The sequence below is a fragment of the Capsicum annuum genome, chromosome 8 (genome assembly GCF_002878395.1).
Source record: "Capsicum annuum cultivar UCD-10X-F1 chromosome 8, UCD10Xv1.1, whole genome shotgun sequence".
NCBI lineage: Eukaryota > Viridiplantae > Streptophyta > Magnoliopsida > Solanales > Solanaceae > Capsicum > Capsicum annuum.
This window is the reverse complement of record NC_061118.1, coordinates 164,658,753-164,670,387: the sequence shown is the minus strand read 5'-3', so window position 1 is coordinate 164,670,387 and position 11,635 is coordinate 164,658,753. Positions and strand designations below refer to the sequence as shown.

Here is an 11,635-nt window from a genome sequence, read left to right as displayed (position 1 = left end):
CTCTCTGGTGTTTTCATCCCTCTCTTCTGTTATGATTTTAGATGAATTTGAAAGTTACTTCACAATTCACAATCATGCAGTTGATGCCTTGTTCCATAGCGCATTTGCATAAAGTATTTTCCAACTTTTCTGAAGCTTTAAATAGGAAGAAGATGGTTTCTTTGTTGTGTGTTCAGAGGCAAATGTCGCTCCCCTTTTGTTGTTTCAACTTATTTGTTTCCACTTTCAGTTTAGATATATTAGATCCACATTTTAACAAAAATAAAACGGAAGAGAAATTGCCAGGGGTATTTGGATCGACTTTCTTTAAGAAGCTTATAAGCTAAAAGCTCGACGCCATAAATTGAAAGATCCAAACCTTCTTCGGAGCAAAAAGGACGTGGCTAAATCATACATCTACTATGTGAAGAATTTGGTGCTATATGTTAGATTCATCTCAAAAATTAAAAGCTATTTGCAACTACAATCGTCTCAAACTCCCAGTCCAAAATGGATGAATTTCTAACACCATTTTTATGTTCTAAATGAATGCAAAGATGTATTACTCTTTTTCTTTCCAAAATTACTTGTTTCGTTAATGAGTTTTTCAACTATCTCTAATTTTAAAAAGAGTTTGAGTAGAAATAAAAAGATAATATTGATAAATTATTTTTAAATTAATATCATTAATTTGTAATAAAGAAATGGGCCATGCTTTAAAAAAATTATTTATTTTGAATTGAAAGGAGTACTAGTTGCTTTAGTTCATATTATATCGGTCTTTTAAGGTACCCCATTTGTATACCCTTTAACAACTAGACTTAATTATATGAATATTAATCCAAATCATTACTCCCTTCATTTGTTTTTACTTCTCCAAATCATTTTGAAAATATAATAAAATAATTATATTAATACTAATTATTTTCTTAATAGATAAATCACTATTCACAAATACTAAATCAAAGAAGTTGGCCTAAAGCAAGGAGCTTAGCGGCAATTTCAAGTTTGAAGTTAGAAGGTTGACAAATAGGGATTTCATAACCGAGGCGTGCGGGCAAAGGTCAAACATCGGAACCCAAACCATGAATCCCCATTTTAATAGTCATCATCTAAAATATTTATTAAATTAATTTTTTTCTTACAGAGAAAGAACACTAGTAATATTACAGTTAGATCATAGAATAAATAAAAATAATTTATTAAATTATTATTTTTGCTAGTATTCTCCTAAACGACCGTAAAAAAGACAAATTAGATAAGAGGAAGTATAGATGTTTGATCACCTCATGGAGCTTACCATTACTAACTCTTTACTAAGATTTTTTTTTCCCCCACAAGATCATTGAAATTCTTCCGTCGTTACTCAAATATTTCAGATTTAAATCTTACAATTGAAAATGTCTGGATAGAGAACTCTTACTCTATCAACAACTTTAAATATCAGCAATCAAATAGGAGTAGTTAAAAAGAAAAAAGACAATATACAAAGCATGCGATGTTCTCTTCCACTTGCCTCGTTACAACAAATGAACAACATTGTGATGGAATAACTAAAATGCAGAGAATACAAAGTCAACAATCTAGTGCGCCTCGTAACTCCTCTGTCTCAAATCAATTCATATCCAAAAAACTCTCCATCCAATAATTTAATCGAATACTAGTACAAGTTTTTCTGTCAAAATTATTTTTGCACTTGATCAGATTCTGTCTGAACCTTAGGCCTTTCGCCCTAAACTACATGCTCAAATACTTAGGTGGTCCTCAAAATCTTGCCATCGATTTTGTGCACCTCATTATTATATTGAATATAATGGTATAAACTAAGGTGGTCCATTTAGGGACGATGAGAGAAAACCTTCTCATGTTATATAGTTTATGAATCAGTTATAATTTATAAGGTCTCTACAATGTCCACAAGTGTGTTGGTAGGCTGTGTGCGTGTGCTGATAGCCCAAGAATCCCCTCACTAACAAAATAGCTCCGCCCCAATTATTTATGTTGTACTACTTGATTGCGTATAATTTTTTTTAAAGAAAATAAAAATTGGAACTTGTGATTTAAGATAACCTTATGAAAATTTATGTGACTGTAAATAATTTAATTAATAGCATAATGAAAATTTTAAGTTTGTTTCTAAATATGATAAAAAAAAAAAAAAAAAAGGCATCATTTCCCCCTGAACTTGTCCGCTTATGATGAAAAAGTTCATCGAAAATCTCGGCGATATCACAATCAAGGAAAGGGTACTCCTTTTCTTGCATCTCCTTTAAAGTTAACTTCTGATTTGGACATGGTCAAGAAGTAGTCTTCATGCTTTGCTTCTTGTTCATCTTCGTGGTGATCTTCACAGAAGACACGTCGACATTTATGGATTCTTTGTTATCATTTTTGGGGACAAACTTACCCCATCTTTTGGGTTCCTGCTTATCTTTTCTCCTTTGAGGGTCATGGATAGGCGCTCCTCCCTTTCCAGCAGAGGACATGCTCAACTCCATGTCATGAGCACCCGTAGCTAACTCTTCAAAGGACTATATCTTAATGCCTTGCAAGATACAGAGGAGCTCCCAATGCATTCCTTGGACGCACATCTCTATCACAGAAGTTTCGCCGAGCCTATCTTTGCAATTTAGGCTCGCATTTCTCCATCGATTGATGAAGTCGATGACTGGCTCATCCTTTCTTTGTCGAGTATTTGTAAGCTCTACCATGCTCACTGTACGCCTTGTGCTATAAAAGCGATTCAGGAACTCATGTTCCAATTGTTCCCAACTATCGATGGAGTTAGGCTCAAGGTCCGTATACCAATCAAAGGCGTTTTCCTTTAGGGAACCAACAAACTGTTTTACAAGATAGTCACCATAAGTTCCAGCATTATTACATGTCTCAACAAAGTGTGCGACATGTTGTTTTGGGTTCCCTTTGCCCTCAAATTACTGAAATTTGGGGGGTTGATAGCCGGCAGGAATTTTAAGGCTATCTATCCTCGCAGTGTAGGGCTTGGCATACGCAAGGAAAGAATTAGTGACAACATCATACTTGTCTTTGAGGGTCCTTTCGATGAATTCCTTCAATTGCTCAATCGGGATCACCCCCTCAAAAGAAACTCGTACCTCTTTAGTCGGTGGTGTTTGCTTCACAGGAGGTTCTGTCTCGTGATCCTCTGGAGCTTTTCCCGGTGCATGGCTAGATCCTCTGTCTATCAGGCCTTCCACCCTATCCACTATCTTATCAATCCTAGCATCTTAATTCTGAACATATTTGGTCAGGCCTTCAATTGCCTTTGTCAGATTCGCAAGCTGCTCTTTCATAGACGAGGCATCAATTACTATTGCTTGCATGATCACTGGAGACGTTGGAGAGTAACATGGATTATAGCATAAGTTGATCTTTGAAGTGCTCAGCTTATGCGGTGTAAGTAGAGATGACGCATTTGTTGAACAACCATCGCTCTTTGCGCCAGAGTATTTGAAACCGGAATGCTCAAGTAAAGCTAGAGTCTTCTTAAGCGATTCCCCCACACTGTTTCCTCCTTCCGAAACACTTGTATTGGACTTCGCTCCTTTTGGGGTTGAAGATCCAAAAACTGGAGTTGGCACGGACGACACTGGATGCGTTTGTTGTCCTAGCAAGCCTGCCCTACTCCTTGTGACAGCTCCTAAGCTTCCAAAAGTAACACCAAGGATGTTTTCTACTTCAGCAGAGAACTTTGAATTAGCAGCCTTAGAAGCAGTTGATTGAGAGTTGGTCTTTTTGGAAATCATTTCGGCGTTCTTAATCTTCAAAGTCTGAAAAGTTGAGATGAGAGGTAGAGATCGTCCCACTGGGCGTTCCAGAATTTGTTGGACAATAAAATTCCTAAGACCGAAAATAAATAACCGAGACAAGAAAAATATTGCAACAATCGATTTATTGATTTCAATAAGTGAATGTTATAATCTCTATGATTCCTCTGATTCGCCTTTTCAACTATAAATTCAAGGGCTTCGAGCTTGATCTTGAACTTGAACTTGACCTTGACGGATTTGATCTTGACTTGTGTTTGAATCCAAGGGCTTGGTAGCTTGTTCTTGAATCTTGCGGTCTTGATCTTGAACTTGAACTTGGTTTGAGGACTTGGTGAACTTGATCTCGACTTGTACTTGAATTCAAGGGCCTTTGAGCTTGTTCTTGAATCTTGTAGTCTGGATCTTGATGCTTGAACTTGTTCTTTAATCTTGAACTCTTGATCTTGAAATCTTGAGCTTGTTTTGTAGAGAAATCTGCTGCTTTGATCCACGAGCTCTCTCTTGCTTCTTGTTAAACTTGTTGCTGTCTTTTCTGAATTATGAGGCCTCTATTTATAATTGTAGGAAGTAAGGAGTCATGATAAACATGAACTTCCTTTAACCAATCAGATTTAAGTGACCTGACACCTTTTATGGGCTTTAAATTTACTGCATCATTTTGACAAGCGGCATGGTCCCATTGGCTCCTTTACTTGACTTGGCATGCCACATCATTTGACATGTGGCACCCAATTGGGCCTCTAGAACATGATGATATCTTGAGTTTGCTAAAGTGGGCTTAGTCATTTCTAGCCCAAATTAATGGACTAACCCAATAACAATTGAACTTTAATTAAATCCATGCATGTTTGGACTTAAATGATTAATCCAATTATATTAATCTCCAATATTTATTTGAGACTAATATATTTTGAATTTAATATAATCCGAATTTCGTACGGATTTAATTTTAACAAAATTTCATTACATACAGTAGTATCAAAAAAAATATTAAAATTTTCTTGATTTCATAAATTGAACAAGTAAATTGAAATAATTAGTTTTGACTAATGGTTAAATAAAATAAAAGGAGGAGATATTATTTTTGTGAAAAGACAAAAAAAAGAAAAGAAAAAGTTATGACGTTATTAAATAGGAATGGAAGGAGTAGACCACTATAATGTAAAATAGGAAAGAATATTTATCTTATAGTGGTGGGGTTAATCTTCCAAGACTTTTGTGTAAAGTTAAAGGATAATTAGCCAATGTGACATTAGATATTGACGCCAACATTATGCTTCTTAAATTTGGTTGGTGCTCTTCATATGATGATGCCATCATCCAACTGCTGTGTGTCGCTGCATTTTCAACCTTTTCTTTTGTGTTTCCATTTTTATGTCTAATTTTATTCTTCTTAAATTATGTTGTGGATTGTGGATCCTTCTTTTTCTATTAGGTTGTAGATTATGGACCCTACTTTAACATATTTGTTTAAACATCTTTTTGTAAAGCTATTTAGGTAAGGGGGCTAAACCTATATTGCAAAGTTTGAAAGTAAACATGCAAGCTTTGCCTTCAATTTTAAAACTATTTATCTTCAGTGACTATGTGATTAGGGTAGAAGCGAAGCTCGAATTTTAATTAACTAGGTTCAAATTATGAAAATTAAAAATGGAAAAAAGTCGAATAGGTTTCAACATCTTTTCTGTATATGGAATTAGGAATATCAATTTAACTTATAAATATAAGCCGTTTAACCTGCGGTCAAATATGGACGAGCAAGATTACATCATCTTCATGTTATATAGAATTAGGTATCAATTTAACTTGTTTAACGTGCTGTCAAATATGGACGGCAAGATTACGCACAAAATTATGGATAGATCAGTTTGAGCGTAACCTAAGTTTATATGAAATTTTTTATCATATGTAGTCCGATCCACAGGGGCGGAGCTAGTACACTTAGCCGAGGGAGTTCATCTTACTCCCCTTCGGCGAAAAATTATATTATTTATACATAGTTAAGATAATTTTTTTATGTATGTACAGTAGATGTTGAACCCCTTTGATTAGTTCGTATATGTTTACTTCTGAACACCCTTAATGAAAATTCTAGCTCCGCCGTTGATAGTCCACTAACCTTTAAGAAGCTTATAAAACATAAAATGATGTTTTTATAGCTAGTTTTTAATCTAATATATAAAAGAGAAGATTTTATTAGTTTGATATCATAATTAGCCAAATCATACGGGAACAAATAGACAATAAAAGATTTTCGAGGGCATGTTTCGTTATAGTTATTACTTATTTCAAATTGATCCGATTAAACATTAGGTGTTATATAACATATTTATTAATTAACTATGTTTTAACCCACTCAAATGTATGTAGTCTAAACATTAGGTGCTATATAACATATTTATTAATTAACTCTATTTTAACCCACTCAAATGTATGTAGTCTAATCTGTTTATTTGACATCCTTACCTGAAACTAATTAACAAAAGTCAAACCATACATATTATATGATTAACTCTCGCATTAATACTAAAACTTATCTTCATCATATATATCAAAGTTAAATATTACAAGTATTTTACTCTTTATCTTTTGTTTTAAAAAAATAAAGAAAAGAACATGCAAACCAAATATTAGTGTAAAGAGTTTACTTAGATCTCATAATTCATAATTTATAATAGCAGATAATACAAATTGTCCGTAGGACCCTCTTTCCCCACCAGCCCATTGCAATTTGCTCATCCCAGTCATCCCTAGCTAGCTATAGCCCCCCACAAAGTTTTTTTTTTTATTAAAATAAAAAAAAAAATTAAAAAAGGCTACCCCAAACTTGGGAGTATGTTTAATATGACTCTTTCACAACTCAAAAGCCAGAATTAATGTTTGTGGATGAATGTATACTGACTTCTTCAACAACTGTACTTTACTGCTTAATTAACTCACCTTTTAGGACCTTCTTTCTTTTCAGATAAAATAAGTATGTCTGACTCATTGAGATCATCATTTCTGTCATATAGTACCCCCTAAAATATTTCAGTTTGCAAAACCAAAAAGCTTGAGGGATCAGTTATGTATGGATATTCAGAATCTTTTTTTTATGATATTGATTGAACTTTAATGGTTGTCATGTGATATTCATTTATAATCAGGTAGATGACCCTCACCAATATTATTGATGTATGATACATAGTGTTTTTTGATTTTTTTTATTTTTATCTTTTTTTCATTTCGCTCTTTCGTAATATAGTGTTAATTTTTTTGATACAGTACTATATCCTAATAGAAACCTTAAAACATCGTACGTTCACTCACATGGTATGCAGGAGTTGTGGCTTCATTGTTTCTCGATCGTAACATAGTTTTATCGATATTAATAATTGGATACAAATGCCATTCTAAAGCTTTAAGAGCTAAGCCAATATTATCTGCGAGTATCATGGTAAGTTTTGATATATAAATTGCAATTTAATTACATCTATTACGCTACGAATAGTGAGGGCCGGAAGGAAAAGCCTCAACTGATCATTCAATTCGCTCGAATAAGCGAAGAGTTAAAATCTTATATTTGACTTAAGAAATACATTTTAGTTTGTATAAATCATTAATTTAGAACTTTAATTATTCAAGATACCTGAAATTTCAAACCCATGCGCTTGAAATTCCTTATTTCCATGTACTCATCAGACGACAGTCCTTTCAAGGGATGAATTTCTTTAGGAACCGATTCACTCCGGGTAAATTGAATGAATATAACAGATTTTATATTGCCAGCAGGCGATTGTACTTTGTAAGACTAAAGTCGAAATACAAAAACTCCATGAGCAACATATCTGATCAGACCAAATGCTATATTGCTATTGGATAACAAACACATCACATATGTAACTCATATACTTTAGCTAGCCAATTGTTAATTGATATGATTTCATCCTCATCTGAACAATTGTTTATATACAAATAAATAAATTCTTGTTTTACTGAAGATGTCAAACTTGCAATCAGGATTCAGTGTTTATCTGATAGTACAAAAATTGGAAAAAGAAAACTAGACTTATTTAAAGCTACGTACACTGCATATGTTATAGTCAAAGGAGATTATAATGTATGGATTAATTGTCTAATTCGAGGGCATTATTTCTTTTAATACTTCTATTATCTACTGAAATATTATACTATCAGTTGATAACGGAGGACCAAAATGGGTAAGTTGATAAAAAAATTCAAGATCACTTTCAAAGACAATATAAAATTTTATAGGAATATTAATTTTTCTCATACTTTAAACCAGATGACCTCTAAGGGATAGTTCGGTCGGAAACAAGTTCTCCTAGGATTAGTTATTCCAGAATTAGTTAATCCACTCTTAAGGTGGGATAAAAATAATCCTGCAATTCATGATAATTAATCTCGACATAAGTTACTCCATTCATTTTATCTCAACCAAATATGAAATAAACTCATTCTTAAAAATCTCCGAATTAGTTATCCTTTGTCCCTTCTACCAACCAGCCCAAAGTGATTGAACACTTTATCCCAATCAAACATGAAATAAATTCATTCTTAAATTAATTCCGAAATTAGTTATCCTTCGTCCCTTCTACCAACCAGCCCGAAGCGATTGAACACTCTCTTAGCACATATAGTTGACTAATCCTAAACCAGTCTAGTTCTAATCCTAGTTTAATTAGGTTGGCTTTATCTGAACCTCTCAATTCTCACTTTCTTTCAGGTTGTCATCTATGAGGAACCCACCCTACACTTGGACGGTTACCTTCCCACACCACATGCAAATTTGTACAAAAATTTCCAATGAGTTAGGATGTATAGAGTAGTATCATTTAGTTCAGCTATTTCTAGACGATAATATTCGTTTCTGCATTTCCTCAAGATATTTGAGACGATTAAAAAACTTTGGTCAAGTTTAAATTGGCAATCATAGTAAACGACAGGTCATACTAATAATTGCCATCAGCAAATGTAATGAGAAACAACTTGTAAGTTGTAAGTCATAAAACTTCACTTCCTTGTGCAGTCTTACAAACCTATATTCTCTATATTTTAATTTGTTCGTTAGAAGATCTTCGAAAAGGACCAAGGATGTATAGTATATATGATTTACTTGTATACTATTATTTGACGCTCCATATATAATGAATTTAAATGATAAAGGTCTGTGTGCACCGGTAAAATTAAATTCTAGTTAGCGGAGTTACTAACAAATAGTATCTTTAATAATATTTGAATTTCAACTAAAATATATTTCATTAGTTTAGTATTCGAAATTGCCCTACAAATTATTCAAAGGCTATAGTTATCCTAGTAATGTGGAAAAAATGTTTGATATTACATTCTCGTTTTTGGTTACATCACCTTATATATTCTCATTTGAATGGCTCATCTAGTTAACTTGGATATTCCATCACACTTTTGAATTATTCGATAACAATAACATATTCGATGTACATTAAATTATTCGTCCATTTTATTTTTTACTTCATTCCTATACTTATTCATTATCATACTTTAAAAGAATTTTATTACTTCTTTCACATATTATTTTTACTATTAAATAATCACTTAAATTAATAATAATCAAACTTAAACTTTCAAAACACATCATTAAAAAGATTTAAGGTAGTTGCGAAGGAAACTGAAAAGGAGTGAGTAAAACTACGGGAAATGTGAAAATTTGACTTTTATTACCAGTCACAATAATCAGTGACTTGGAACAAAAAGTAGAAAAAAGAAAAGAGGCAACTCTCATCTTTCCCACAAAATTTCATTATAGAGAAATCCATTGCCATGGAAGCATTTCAATTCCTTAAGTTACCAAAAAAGACTTATCACTAAACTAAGTTTAACTTTAACATAGTAACACTTTTAATAACAAAAAGGGCAAAGCTCAGCTTCAGTTAATCAGTAATAGCTGGTAACTTGTAAGTAGGCCATAGCAAAAGCTGAATCAATCTTCAAAAGAACAATCTAAGAAGCTTCGTTTCATTTCCTTGTTGTGGATTTTGCTGATACATAAAACCACTCTCCAACGTCGTCGTATCAGATTCATCTGAATTCAGTGAAGGCGTCGCCGCCCTTCGTTTCTCCGTTCGCCGGCTCAGTTTACCGCCGGCAGCCACCATCGTCCTTGGCGATAATCCGAGATCTAGATCTTCCGCTATCTCATCCATAACTTTCCTCTTAGATTTGAAGTTGGAGCTTTGCGATCTAAACAGATCAACGTCGTTTGCTTCGGAAGCTGAATAAAACTCCGCTGGAGAAGTTGCTACACCTGAAAACTCCGGCAACGGCCGTAATACGCCTCCTTTAAGCACCGTTTCTACTGCCGACTGGCACACGTGCCAGTTACTCGTCCACAGTAATCCTACCGCACCGTGCACCGGATTCACCGTCCTTCCACACGCTTCAAACAACAGCGACTGAAATAAAGCTGCAGGTACGCAAAACAAAACTCCTCATGAGTATAATTTCTTATATTCAAATCGTCACACGCTCGTAATTTTATTTGCATGACTTAATGCATTATCAGTAGTAAGTAGTACCTGGTCGTTGAGATTCCGGGACGGAGGAGAGGAAAGACATGAGGCCAGCACGGCCGAAGAATTTGGCTACAAATACAGTGGCATTAGCTTGAGCATGAGGGTTTTCAATGCCCTGTAAACTTTGTCTGAGTATGCAATTCTCATTGCAACCTTTCCGGAGAATTCGACAGCCGTTGCAACTCATGATGGGAAAACGTACACCTAAACTTCTTCGAGTTATTAGTTATGAATGAACAAAACTTAGAATATCACGCTTAATGGCCTGGAAGAAAGGAAATGAAGAATATTGTATTTAGAAGGGAAGTGATGAAAGAGAGTTGAAAGTAGAAGGGAGTGGGAAAGGGAGAGGGATATATAGTGATGAAAGGAACGTGGGGTAAGGGATGTGGAGAAATGTGGAGGTTTATTGGATGAAGTGAGGGGAAGTAACCATGATTAAGAAACTAACTATGATTAGGCGTAAATGAAGTAACTTAAGAAGCTGAGATTACGAGTTCAAATCTTATTATAAATAAAAAACATACTAAGTAATTCTTTAATGAATAAAGTTACCCGATACCTGTTGATAACGAAAAATATCAGATACTATTTCATAAATTTTGTTGAAATGTGTAAAAGCTAATCCACGCGGGATGGTTATAAAAAAAAGGGGGGAGGGGGTTGGGTTAAGAATAATGAGTGGCTTTTGAACAAAATGAGTGGACATTACATAAGGGCTGAGTGGGAAGGGGGAATAAAGTATTATTGGGGAGTGGGGGTTCCAAAAGTATTGGGTTACAAGAACGGCTCCGTGTCTCCGCGAATAGGTGGGGAGGGAGAGAAAGTTGGATTGTAGTGGAAACAGTACGCAGCAGTTGGGGAATCTTTTTACTTTTCTCCGCCCATTGTATGGGAGACCCTCCCCTCGTTTTACTCAACTTGCTTTCCTTCGCTCCACTTACCAAAGCAACGACGTCGACGAGTGCGAGCATATTTTCTTCTCCACTTACAATTTTACGTGTCATTATTTGATAAGATACAAAATTTAAGAAATAAATTATCATATTATAAAATTATTTCTTTTAAAGTTACTTTAATATTTACTAGCTGTCACTTTAATATTTACTAACTGTCTTTTTTCTTCTCAAGTAAGATTCAATAACGATAAAATAGAATGATGTTATTAAATAGTTATCAAATAAAAAAAAATGACATTCTTTTTTAAATGAATCAAAAAGAAAATAATGATAGATAAAATGAAACGGAGTATATTTTTTCTTTGATAGTTGACTCACTTTGAATAATCTTCTTTTTTTCTAAAAAAAAAAAAAAATT

At 33.9% G+C, this 11,635-nt stretch overlaps 1 protein-coding gene across 1 annotated transcript; it reads right to left on the bottom strand.

The window, feature by feature from the left end:
- Window positions 1-9,444: 9,444 nt before the first annotated feature.
- Window positions 9,445-10,920, bottom strand: LOC107840187 (LOB domain-containing protein 37). Its single transcript, XM_016683962.2, has 2 exons — window positions 10,322-10,920; window positions 9,445-10,209 (listed from the first exon to the last, which is right to left on the bottom strand). Exons 1-2 carry the CDS (start codon window positions 10,503-10,505, stop codon window positions 9,734-9,736), a joined length of 660 nt encoding a protein of 219 aa, XP_016539448.1. The 5' UTR covers window positions 10,506-10,920; the 3' UTR covers window positions 9,445-9,733.
- Window positions 10,921-11,635: the final 715 nt, after the last annotated feature.